The following is a 12,914-nucleotide window of genomic DNA, read 5'->3' on the forward strand; positions in this document are numbered from 1 at the left end:
CTGGTTCAGTTTCTGGCACTCCTATGATGACTCACAACTTCCTGTGATCCAGTCTCAGGGGATCCATCACTCTCTTTTCTGACCTCCACAGGCACCGCGCAAACATGATGCACATGCATACTGGCAGGCAAAGCTCTCATAACATAAGATAAAAATCCATCTTCGGAAAAGAAAGATCAAGGACTCTGGCAGTGGCCAGCCTGGATGTAAATCCTGGGCTGTCGATTTGATAAGGAGACTGTGGGAGCACTCAGCAGGTGTTAAACATTATTAAAGTGCTGCTAAAATCACTGTTAGTAAGTTCATTTTTATTGTGAGCATTCGAACTGATGGGGCCAGAAAAGAAAAACTGCAGGCCTTGTTATGGGAGGTTCCAGAGAGCTTGTGTGATTTTACAAAAGTCTCATCTGGAGGCCTGTGAGCTTTGACACTGGCTTCTGCCAAGGGCTAAGAAATCCCAATGATCTACATAACCACTGTACCACTTTAGAGAGGCCTACATGGTAACTTAGTACTTTAGAGCAAAGGGCCTGGTTACTAGAGGCTCCTACAGAAAAGAGCTACAATGCTGAAGGGTCCAGGACATCCTAGGCCTTCACCTGGGGGCACCATGTACTTTTCCCACCTGTCTGTTGCCACCACTGCCAAACGGCATGGGCTATAAAAGCTGTCAAAGGTCAGGGTGGTGGTGATGCACGCCTTTAATCCCAGCACTTGGGAGCCAGGCGGATCTCTGTGAGTTTGAGGCTAGCCTGGTCTACAGAGCGAGATCCAGGACAGGCACCAAAAACTACACAGAGAAAGCCTGTCTCGAAAAACCAAAAAACAAAACAAAACAAGGGCTGGAGAGATGGCTCAGAGGTTAAGAGCACTGGCTGCTCTTCCAGAGGTCCTGAGTTCAATTCCCAACAATCACATGGTGGCTCACAACCATCTGTAATGAGATCTGGTGCCCTCTTCCGGCCTGCAGTCATACATGCTCTATACATAATAAATAAACCTTTAAAACAAAACAAAACAATGTTAACCTGTCAAAGATTAGCACTTAAAGGTCTCTGTGCCTACTCATGATTTCTGCCCATAATAAAGACCCAATGGGGAAGGGAAGGTTGGAGGGTGTGTGTGTGAAGGGCTGGTCACATTACTACCTGTAAAACCCTAGACAAGTTTCTTGTCTTTGCCTCATCTCATTCATTAAATGGGAGGTGGGGAAAAGACATAGCTTCTTGGAACATAGGATCTTCAGCTGGTACTCAGTCCCTGGCCAAGGACATGTGCAACGTTAGCTATTATAACTGAGTCTGAATAAATCCTCAGGGCAGGAATTATCCTATAACATTTGTTTTCTCACAGGAGAGGTGAAGCATTTATTAACACTTGTGTGTCTACACAACAAAATGTAGTGTTTCTCACAACTGAGACAGCAAATGAGTGAGCTGTAGGACAATGCCTGGTAATGTCCTAAACCACCATACAAACAAGGGCAGAATCACATGCCATTCTGTAGTGGGGGAACTTAAGGGAACTGACTATGTGTCCTAATTCAGAGTAATCTACTGCACCCCGAAGCACAGAAGGTAACATGCATGTATGGTGAGGCTGGTCCAGATTCTTGCTGTAGCTCCCTTCCTTAGCACTGCTTCTTTCCTGGCAGTGGAGAGAACAACCTTGCAAAGAAGAGAACTGCTCCTATCACCACCTCTTTCATCTTGGGCATGTGTCCATTTCCCCATGTGCGAATTGAGTTTCCCTATGTACAGAATTTTGTCTTTGGAGATAAGGTCTCACTACGTAGTTTGGGCTGGCCTTGAAAGGCCAATCTTCCTGCCACTGGCCCTACATATTAAGTGCTGGGATTACAGGTGTGCACCACCATGCCTGGGTTATTTTACAAGATTTTTAGGATTGGAAAAATACACAAAACTTTGTTTCCTTTCTACCTCCAAATTCAACAGTGATGTAGCTAGGCCTACTACTTGCCAGAATCTGTACTTCTGGTTCCTGTTTAAAAACAACAATCAAGCTGGCAGTGGTAGCGTATGCCTTTAATCTCATTACTGGAGAAGCAGATGCAGGTAGAGCTGAGTTCGAGGGCAGCCTGGTTTATAGAGTGAGTTCCAGGTCAGCCAGGGCAATGCAGAGAGAGCCTGTCTCAGGGGAAATGTAGTATTTTGCAATCCTGAAGTAGAGAAACATCAAACACAACATTATATCATTAGCATTACTTTATTCATTTTTATAACATCAAGAAAATGACATTTAAAACCAGACACTCTGACAACACATCAGATATATCACAAAGCTAAAGATAGCTGTTGTAGACTCAGCCTCAGCATTCAATTTTGCTTTTTTATTGCACAGCATCAATAACTTATTATAAAAAAAAGAAAGAAACCCTAAATATCTTAGCCAGCCTTGGTTCAGGGTCTTCACTATAAATGTGGGCAACACTTCAAACTTTGAAATGATAACAAGGTCACACACAACTATTGGATATACAGATGAACTTTGTGTGGCCTCCTGGAACACTGCACTAGAATGACTAGAATCAGAATGACTGATTTAAATAATCATCAATGTAGAATGACATTTTCCATGTCAGTAACACATTGGCAGCACAAGGTGGAAATGAGCTGATCACTGAAATGAATTTCTCCATCATGTTCTGCTCATTATAACATCCTTGCTGGTCTTAGGTCAAGTGAAACACCCTTCTAATTCAGCCTGAAGGGCTTCTTCCTCCTCCTCCTCCTGTGCCTCCTTATTATTTATCAGTGACAGTAACTGCAGTAAGGTTGGGGCTGCACCCTCAGGCAGTCCAAGCTCTCTTCGAACTGTCTTGTGGACTGCCCCTGCAACGATTTGGTCTAGACGGGCCTGATTCAGAATTTCTCTCTCAATTAGTCCTTTCTGTGCCAATCTCTGTAATAAAGGCTCCAACCTTAGGACATATTCAGATAGCTTTTCATTATCCTTCTGATAAGTAGTAAGGTATCTGACCTGCAATGCCCTAGGATTATCAACAATCCCAAATATTGTCTCAAGAGACTTCAGGCATTCTGCAACTGTAATGAAAGGATTGTTTTTCTTGAGGACTCGAATAATTTCAAATGCTGGGCCTCTAAGGCTCTCTATCAACCGCCTTCTTTTCTCTATATCTGACACGTGCCATGTTTTCATTACCTGACAAGTATGAAACATCCAGGATTCAAAATTTTTTTCACCTGGTCCCGGAGGATCCCTGCCTGAGAATATACTCAGCTTTTTGTACTTCAGACACTGAAGGGTTGGCTTACGAGCCTCATCTAATGCCTGTGCCAACACGGGGGCTCGCATATCAGGGATCATGGCTTGGTCTAGGCTGACAGGGTCATTTCGATTCCCAAGAACTCTGGTCAATTCACCAATCGTGACGCCCTCTCCCTGTAAAAAATCATTTAATCTGCATAAAAATTCATTATCAGCATTAGGAGACTTAAAGATCACTCTCCAGACACTTCCTTTTCCAGGTATCTCCCTGGGAACCCGAGCACTGCTAGTCTCTACTGTAAGGCCTATCAAGGCTACATTCTTGTTCTCATCCCTCCTGAACATCCTCCCAAGCAGTCTGTATTCCCCCAAGGGAGCCAGGCCAGCCTGCAGGGCCTCCTCGATCTCTGTCACTCCGCAGGTCGTAGGGATGCCGGCAATCAACAGTGCTTTCCGCGGGTTCATATCCATCCCCCTGCACCAGTCTTCTAAGAGCCTCTGCGTCATGGTGCCGTATTTAAGTCCTAGTTCGCCTCGGACGCTGCCGCCGCCACTCACAGTGATGTGCGCACTTGCCTCTTCAACTCGCCGAGGTCCAGGAGCCTGAGAAGACAGAGCATCCACATTAGTTAACCGTGTGCACGTTGTCCGCCGCCCCGCAGCGGGGCTGTGCTGCAGCCCCTCCTCGGCCCTCCCGCCTTCGGCGCCCAAAGACGACATCGGGCCTACGTACCCGCCGTTATAGACAGACGCGCCGCCCGGATCCTGGGGAAGGTGTCTGACCTTTGAGGGCTTCAGACGAGGCCCGGGGACTACGTCTCGAGCTCGGTAGTGGGGTACACGGTGCGGAGAAGGGCAGGAAATCGACCGCCACAGCCGCCTCAGGGAACCACCACCTCAGTCTGCTGCAGAGGTGGTAGGCGGCAGCACAGAGGAGATAGCCTGACGTCACGAGAGGCGGGCAGCGTTTCCGGCTCTAGACGGAAGCTCTGACTGCGGCGGCATCCGGGACTGCGAGCGGGCGGGCCACTCAGGACAGGAAGGTGAGACCCGGGGCCGCTCAGCTTGCTGTCAAGCTGGCCCGGCGCTCAGGCGGGTGCCGAGCTGGGCTCTGCGGGCTAGGTCTGGCGCAGCCTGCTCAGCCCCGGCGCCGCAGCGCTTGCCGCGGGGGGCGGGCCCGGCTGCCCCGAGCCCGGCGGCCGAGCATCTCCAGGTGGCTGCCCCTGACTGGGGCTCCAGAGGGCGATGGGGCCCGCCGCCGCGTGACCAGCCGTAGTCACGCTGAGCTTAATCACTACTAGCTCGTGCTCCCCGGCGGCGGCGCTCACCTCCGAGCCGCGCGACCCAGAGGGTTTCTCTTAAGGTGGCTTGTTCTGAAATGCCAAAGGCACCTGACTATTCAGAACTGAGTGACTCTTGCACGCTTGCTGGGGGAACAGGAAGATTTTCGGGACCACTGTAAGTGTTTGAGTTACCGTCTTAACTTGGGGGCTTCGACATTGGTTTAACGAGTGGAACACCCAGTGTTAATGTCTGAAGTAATGGTGTTAAGTCAGAAAGCATTTCAACTGTCAAGTGCAATGTCCTGTGTGGAAACTAGATACCCCTTTATCTGAAACGAAGGTGTACTGTGTCTATTCAAACAAGATGTGATGATTCATTCACTCTGTGGTGTTCACACAAATAGCAGTACTCAATATATACTGAAACCAATATTTTACGTGCTCACAACTGTTATATAAAAACAACCACCTGTAAGTTGTTTACAGCTGTTAAATATGCTCGTGCTTTTCAGAACTCAAATTTAAATCAAGTGCACTTTGAATAGTTGCCATGGCAACATTACTAGACCCTAACTATAGTTTTTCTGTGTTTACATTGAAGGCACAGAGCATGGAGAATGATGAACTTCCGTCAGCGGATGGGATGGATTGGAGTGGGACTGTATTTGCTAGCAAGTGCAGCAGCATTTTACTATGTTTTTGAAATCAATGAGACTTACAACAGGCTGGCTTTGGAACACATTCAGCAGCACCCCGAGGAGCCTCGGGAAGGAACCACATGGACACACTCCTTGAAAGCTCGGTTACTTTCCCTGCCCTTTTGGTTGTGGACAGTTATTTTTCTGATACCATACCTACAAATGTTTTTGTTTCTTTATTCTTGTACAAGAGCTGATCCCAAAACAGTGGGCTATTGTATCATCCCCATATGCTTGGCAGTTATCTGCAATCGGCACCAGGCATTTGTCAAGGCTTCTAATCAGATCAGCAGGCTGCAACTGATTGACACATAAAGCCAGTCACCGTTTTTTCCTTATGATTACAAGACTGTGGGCACTACATGGAGGCTGATCACAAGACTGAAGTTTCCTCACAAATCTCAGGAAGTTGTGGTGGAACAGAGACTTAGAAAATGAGACAAGAGGACTATTTTATCTGAATAATAATGACTTTTTAGGTAAAGCCTGAGAAACAGTACTACAGAATCATGTTGATGACTTCAAATATTGGAAGTAAAATAATGGCTTGTTATTTGCAGTCTTTAGAAACTTGAAAAAGTACCTGAATTTTTATTTCTAGTCTATCTATGTGCAACATAGTATGATTCAGAAATTTTTCCATTGGGGAAAACAATGAATATATCCATGTGCTAAGTGTAAAAAGGTCTGGCCATGATCATAAAATTTAAATTTTATACAATTACTCGGCTTGCTTTAAAATTCTTCAGACTAAGACAGTAATTCATCCTGCTGGAGCTAACTGCTTTCTAGTTTTTGGCTTAAAAGGGATGGGTATAAAATTACTGAGGTGGTGGCTACCACCTTTGTGGGTTTCTTTTTTTGGGGGGGGGGGAGAGGGGAAGCAGTGCTGGGGTTGAACCCAAGCCTTTTGTACTTCTTTTCCAAGACAAGGTTTCTCTGTGTAGCCCTGGCTGTCCTGGAACTTTCTCTGTAGATCAGGCTGGCCTCTGGCTCTAGAAGTGCTGGGATTAGAGTTGTGTGCCACCACCAACTGGTGCCTTTTGTACTTTTACCAGTGAATTACATTCCCAGCCATGATGGCTACTTGGATACACAGAATTTGTTCTTTTTTGGGGGTTGGGGGAGGTTAATGGCTACCTAAACCACTAATCTTTTAAGAACTACGTAGCACCTGAACAGATTAAAATGGTTGAAAGTCTAGAAATTACATGGAAGATGAAACTAGGTAATTCAGTCCAGCCTTTCTCAGTATCAAACCCTTTGAAAGGCTATCACGCTATTGTCTTTCTCACTCTTTTCTAACCCAACGTTGAGTCTTAAAGCAGCTGCATCAAGATGTGATCCCTTGTACTCTGCACTAGCAGCATCTGTGTCTGGTCCAGTACAGATCACTAAAGAGAGAGACTGTTCCTGGGTGAGATGGGGTATGCAGTGATGATAATACTAAAACATCTCACACTGGTTTAATAACCAAGGGCTTTGGGGTCTTTACTCGTAAGCTACAGCAACCCTGAGAACTAGCAGCACTTTATTGCCTATGCTTTATAGATGAGGAACAGGAGGCAGAGAAGCAACCTGCCATAGGTCAGTTACTAAGCAGCAAAGCTAAGTCATCACCAGATGCCTGTTTCTCACCACTGACACACCACCCCATGCTCTGCACAAATGGCAACTATTCTGTCTGTGTATACTGCCTCCTGTCTCATACCAAAAATGAAAATGAGTATTAGTGAAAGTTTTTCTCAAGTTATACATTTGCAAGCTTTCCGTTTCTGCTTTTTGGAGTGCTCAAGATCAAACGCAGGCCCTTGTACATGGTAGCCAACTCTCAACCACTTTGATATAACTGCAGTCCTACAAGTTTTTCAGGAACCCCATTTTATGCTGTATTTGAGCAGAGAGGCTAGGATTTTCATGGGAAACTTTAATTTTTTTTTAAAAAACAGACATTTTCTGGCTGGCCTGGAACTCAGGTTGGCCTTGAAATCAGAGACTGGGGGGGGGGGCACTAAAGGGAAGTTGTGCATGTAAACACCATGCCTAGCTCAAAAGCATCAGAATCTACTTTATCACCGCCCCCCAAAAAAACTCTCCTCTCTGATGTTGAGACAGAGTTTCTCTATGTAACTGCCTTGGCTGTCCTGGAACTCGCTCTGTAGACCATGCTAGCACTGAGATCTGCCTGGCTCTGTCTCCAGGAGTGCTGGGATTAAAAAAAAGTATGTGCCACAGCCAGGCACTGGCGGCGGCGCACGCCTTTAATCCCAGCACTCAGGTATGGTGATTTTTATTTGTACTGAAATGTGATTTTATTTGTATGCTAATAAATAAAGTTGCCTGGAGGTCAGAGCTAATAGCAAGTCACAGCAGAAGCCAGGTGATGGTGGCTCACACCTTTAATCCTGGTCACATGAAAAGCAGATCTCTGTGTGTTCAAGGATACAGCCAGCATGGAGACACACATCTTTAATCTCAATACCAACCATAGAAGACATGGAGGTCTGTATAGACAGGTAGTGACAAGGAGGTCATGTGGTTGGGTTTACAATCAATTAGAAGGCAGAACAGAAAGTCAATAAAAAGACAGATACAGAGGAAGTAGGTCTCTTTCTGAAGGGAAGGAGGACAGCAGCAGCTGAAGGGTAAGAAAGGGTTTTAAGTCTCAGCTCTTAGCTACTACTCTGACCTCTTGGGCCTTTAACTCTGCATTTGGCTCTGTGTTTCTTATTTAATAAGACTGTTACATCTACACTCAAGAGGCAGAGCCAGGTGGATCTCTGAGTTCAAGGCCAACCTGGTCTACAAAGCTACACGGAGAAACCCTGTCTTGAAAAAGCATGTGCCACTACTGCCCAGCTTTAAGAACTTTTAGTGATGGTGCAGGCCTTTAATCGTAGCACTTGGGAGGCAGTGGCAGGCCAATCTCTTGAGTTCAAGGCCAACCTGGTCTACATAGAGTTCCACGACAGCCGGGGCTACCGAGACACCCTGTCTCAAAAAACCAACTCAATTTAGTTGCTGAACTAACACATCTTTTGCTATAATATATTCAGTGCTCCAGGGAAAGTTTGACATACCTATTCCTGTGAATCAGTTGCATCTTTTGAGTGCTTTTGGTAGTCATGTTGCAGAAATGTTTTGGAAGCATTCTACATTAATTCTCCATTCCTGAGGCAGGTGTTATATTGGCATGAGTGCCATTTTAAAAGACTCTGAAGCACGCAGGAATTAATAAACTGTCCATGGACATGGCAACTAATTGGAAAAGCAATGTTAATTGGAAGAGTCATAGATAGGATGTGGTAGCACATACCTTTAATCTAGCACTTCGGAGGCAGAGGTAGGTGATCTGAGTCTAGTCTGCATAATGACTTTCAAGACAGCCAGAGTGACACGGTGAGACCCTGTCTCAAAACAACAGCAAAAATCAGAAGAGCCAAGATTTGAACCCAAGATATCTGGCTTCAGGGCCCAGCTTTGTACTTGCAGAAAAAATTGTTTCCCTCTTTATTAGTATTGAAGTAGTAATATTTAAAAAAAAAAAATCTATTTGCCATGACAGAGTTTCTCTCTATATATAGCTCTGGTTGCCCCAGACCTCACTCTGTAGACCAGGCTGGCCTTGAACTCAGCTGCCTGCCTCTGCAGGGATTAAAGGCATGCACCACAACACCTGACTAATACTTTAAATTTTTAAGGAAAATTGTTTTAATTACTTTTTCAAGTAGGATTAATATAGTATTTCCAAATATAATTAATTATTAATGTTAAGCTTACAAGGTTAATCTATTCTTCATGAAATTACATTTACTTATCTACTTATCTCTCTGTGTGTACATATGTGAGGTTGGGTGCCATAGTGTGTATGTAGAGGGCAGGACAACCATGGGTATGTTTTCTCTGGTGCTGTCCACTTTGGTTTTGAGACAGGGTCTCTCCTCTTCTCCCCCCGCCCCCCAGCTCTCTGAGTGCCTAGGCTGCCCAGCCAGTGAGACCTAGGGATCCCAGTCTCCACTGGGCCCCTACACCCTTTAAAAAACAAAAACAAAAATGTGGGTTCTTGAAAACAAGCAATTCTGCAAGCACTTTACCAACAGTTCGAGCATCATTTTATTTGCAATCCTACCTGAAATGAAACAATCCCATTGAAGTTTTCACTGAAATACTTTTTTCTTCTTCAAAAGTGCAGGCATAGAAATATATAACCACAGAAATGTCTATGGCACTTTATTCACCATTACACTTTTTTTTTTTTTTTTTACTTAGGAGATGTTCTAGTTTTAAAAATCCCCTGAAGTATAGAATCTGATTCCATTTTACAATCTTTAAAAAGTTTGTCTTTGGTGGAGTCATGATATAAAGTGCTCATACAAGTAACTCACTGCTCTTGTGACACAACCACATGTTTGTATGGCATGGGTAGTGTTAGTCTTTTCTTAAATACCCAGTGTTAATGACTTAGCATCTTCAGTCTCTAAATTCCCGGAAGAAGCACTTACTGTGTGTGATACTTCATTACTCATTCTTTCAGCACATATGCATGACCATGTTACAAATGCTCCCACAGATGAAATCCTAGATGACTTTGTCTGTGGTTGGACATCACCATGCATTAATATATTTTTTTTTTTTGGTGTAAAGTGGTTGTGGAAAAAGAGAAAAAACTCACAAATAGTGTCAAGGTCCATGGAGGTGGGCTTCAGATCACTTTGTCTTAACTTTTCAGGTGCTTCCATTAGGGTTGAAAAGAACTGGTCCATGGTGTTTTCACTTTTTTTTTTTTTTTTTTTTGAGACAGGGTTTCTCTGTGTAGTTTTGTTGCCTGTCTTGGATCTCCCTCTAGACCAGGCTGGCCTCGAACTCACAGAGCTCCACCTGGCTCTGCCTCCCAAGTGCTGGGATTAAAGGCGTGTGCCACTGCCCGGCATGGTCCATGGTGTTTTAACATAGCATTTACTGAAGATTCAAGTGCTTATCTTTGGAATAGTAACAGCAAATGTTCTGTAGAAAGTTCACTTGAGTCATTTGCAAATTTTATCTACATTTCTTGATATCAAATCTTTTCTGGGTTGTTCCAAATATGCTTCTCTCAGACTTTTGCCTCCCATCCTGCCGAAACTGCTCACTGGTGATTAACAGCCAACCCAAGAACCAGGTCTTGATTCTAGAGTTACTTTTTAAAGTTTTTGACACTGCATCCTTGCCATACTTTCTCCAGCTGACTTTTAGTTCAAGACCATCATTAGTGATGGATGTTCCTTAGCTGCCTACTCATTCAGGAGCCATGAGCCAAGAGGAGCAGCCACAAGCAGCCAGTAGCTGCATATATTCAGTGGCTCAGTTCTAGCTAATTCTCAGGTTTTTCTTCTTCCTCTTAGCTGCTTGCTGCTTCTTTGATGAATTGTTTTGGGGAATCTCCTCCATCTCTACATGTTGGTGTGCCTCAGTTCTCTCTTCTTAGGCTGTCTGTCACTTTATCCAGTCTTGTGGTTTTAAGTACCCCTCTCCAGAGTTTTACTTGAATGTCCACCACCTATTTGTTTTTGCTTTCCGAAGTGGAATCTCCTTAAGTTACCCAGTATGGTCTTGAACTTGATCTTCTTGCTTCAATCCCCCAAGCAGCTGGGATCACTTGCATGCATCACTACACCTGGCTTCACTTCACTGCCTGCCTACACTTCATATATTTACTAGCAGGCTCATGAAATTTAACCTGTCTACAACCAAGCTGTCAATGTCAACCCATCAAAACCTGTTTTTCAAGTCTAGTATCAGTTATGCCATGTTTGTAATCCAGCACTTCGGAAAGAGGTAGGAGGACCAGTTCAAGGACAACTTCAGCTACATGTGAAGCTGGAGACCCTGTCTCAGGCTGGGCATAGTGGCACCACCTTCAATCCCAGCACTCAGAAGGGAGAGGCAGGCAGATCTAGAGGGAGTTCCAGGACAGCCAAGGCCACCCAGAGAAACCCTGTCTCAAAGAAGTCCTAATCAGCACCCCACACCCTCATGTCCTTCCCTACATTTGCTCAAATTCTTCTCCAGCCACACTAACCAGCTTTTCCTTTTCTGAAAGTCTCATACTCTGTAACTCAGGCGGCTGGCCTTAAACTTAGTATCCTCCTGACTGTGCCTCCAGTGTGCTGGGATTACAGACATGTGCTTCCTTGCCTGGCTCAGTGGTCTTGATTTTGGAACATTTCAGAAATTTCTGACCTAGGGCCTTTGTGTTCTATCTGTGTTTGCTTCAAACTGTGGCTCAAATGTCACCTTAGTGAGATTCTGACTACCTAGTTGAAAGCAAGCATTCTTCCCAGTTTAACTTTTTCCTACAGTACTTACCTATCCTCACACGATCACACGTACAATTCCTCAAAATCTTGGATTTTTGTCATGTATTATGATGGGCCCTATGCTTACAACTGTAACTGGCACACAGTAGGTGTTCAGTATTTATGAACGTATACTTCTCTTGTTATATTGTAAAAGCCAATCTAATTCACTCTCCCTAGAGAGCAAAGCTAAAAGCTAATATTTACTATTAAGCGTGTGGCCTAATCTATCACCTGTTCCAGTTTAATCCAGCTCTTTTAGGTCTCAGGGTTTAGTGATATTTTCTTCAAGGCCAAGATTTAAACTGTCCCTCAATGTATTTTTGTTTTGAGTTCTTGTTATATCAGTTATCTTGGAATTTTCCTTATTGGTGTTGAGAAAAAACATATACAAGGTTTTTTATTAAGTGGAAGGCTAGAGCCCTCAATAAATTTCTGTTTTCAGTCATGAAAAGTATAGTTTCTTAAGCCACCCAATGTGTACAAAGTACAACAGCTCTCAGAACTACATAATAGTTTCAGTCTCTGGTGTTGCAGAACTATGGATCTAGAAAGCACTCATAAACAACTACCATCTCCACCAGAATTTTGTCCAGAGTAAATTTCTATTTAAAACTATACTCCAGTGGCCTATTGATATTTCAATGTGAGCTGCTACTTTTTAAGATTTAAACAGCTTATTTCTAGAATTCACTGTTTCCTGGACCACAACTTTAAATAGAGCAATTTGATCCCAAGGTCACCAGAGAACTAAAATAGTTAACAGTATTTTTGTTTTGTTTTGAGACAGGGATTCTCTGTGTATATTTGGAGTCTGTCCTAGAACTGGAGTTTAGACTAGGCTGGCCTCAAACTCATAGAGATCCACTGCCTCTGCCTGGGAGTAAGGCATGCTGGGATTAAAGGCATGCACTACCACCGCCCAACCTAGTTATAGTATTTTTATGACACTTTTTATACTTGGAAGGTAACACATTGGTTTAAAACAACTGATTGTTTCCAAGGTTAAGCCCAGGCATATATATATATCAGTCTAGAACCTCTCCTTTTTTTTTCTTTCTTTGTTTTGTTGTTGTTGTTTTGAGACAGGGATTCTCTGTGTAGTTTTGGTGCCTGTTCTGGATCTCACTCTGTAGACCAGGCTGGCCTCGAACTCACAGAGATCCACCTGGCTCTGCCTCCCGAGTGCTGGGATTAAAGGTGTGAGCCACTGCTGCCCCACACTCCTCCTCTTCTTTATTTGATGGTACCCTACTCTGGACTTGGTCTAGTTCTCCTAACCTATATGGAAGTTGCAATCGGAGAGGGGGTACAAGCCTTCTCAAGAAAAAATTAAATACAATCCTGAG

At 44.1% G+C, this 12,914-nt stretch overlaps 2 protein-coding genes across 4 annotated transcripts; one reads left to right on the forward strand and one right to left on the reverse strand.

Moving 5' to 3' along the window:
* Positions 1 to 2,210: 2,210 nt before the first annotated feature.
* Positions 2,211 to 4,205, reverse strand: Moap1 (modulator of apoptosis 1). 2 transcript variants are annotated; one of them, XM_028888235.1, is made up of 2 exons: positions 3,983 to 4,205; positions 2,211 to 3,852 (listed from the first exon to the last, which is right to left on the reverse strand). In XM_028888235.1, the coding sequence occupies exon 2, from the start codon at positions 3,754 to 3,756 to the stop codon at positions 2,698 to 2,700; it is 1,059 nt and encodes a 352-aa protein (XP_028744068.1). In that variant the 5' UTR covers positions 3,757 to 3,852; positions 3,983 to 4,205; the 3' UTR covers positions 2,211 to 2,697. The 2 variants fall into 2 exon arrangements, with proteins under 2 accessions (XP_028744068.1, XP_028744069.1); XM_028888236.2 differs by having other exon boundaries at positions 4,033 to 4,175.
* Positions 4,206 to 5,954, forward strand: Tmem251 (transmembrane protein 251). 2 transcript variants are annotated; one of them, XM_028888241.2, is made up of 2 exons: positions 4,206 to 4,292; positions 5,134 to 5,954. In XM_028888241.2, the coding sequence occupies exon 2, from the start codon at positions 5,150 to 5,152 to the stop codon at positions 5,543 to 5,545; it is 396 nt and encodes a 131-aa protein (XP_028744074.1). In that variant the 5' UTR covers positions 4,206 to 4,292; positions 5,134 to 5,149; the 3' UTR covers positions 5,546 to 5,954. The 2 variants fall into 2 exon arrangements, with proteins under 2 accessions (XP_028744074.1, XP_028744073.1); XM_028888240.2 differs by having other exon boundaries at positions 4,282 to 4,707.
* Positions 5,955 to 12,914: the final 6,960 nt, after the last annotated feature.

The sequence above is a fragment of the Peromyscus leucopus genome, chromosome 14 (assembly GCF_004664715.2).
Source record: "Peromyscus leucopus breed LL Stock chromosome 14, UCI_PerLeu_2.1, whole genome shotgun sequence".
Lineage (NCBI taxonomy): Eukaryota > Metazoa > Chordata > Mammalia > Rodentia > Cricetidae > Peromyscus > Peromyscus leucopus.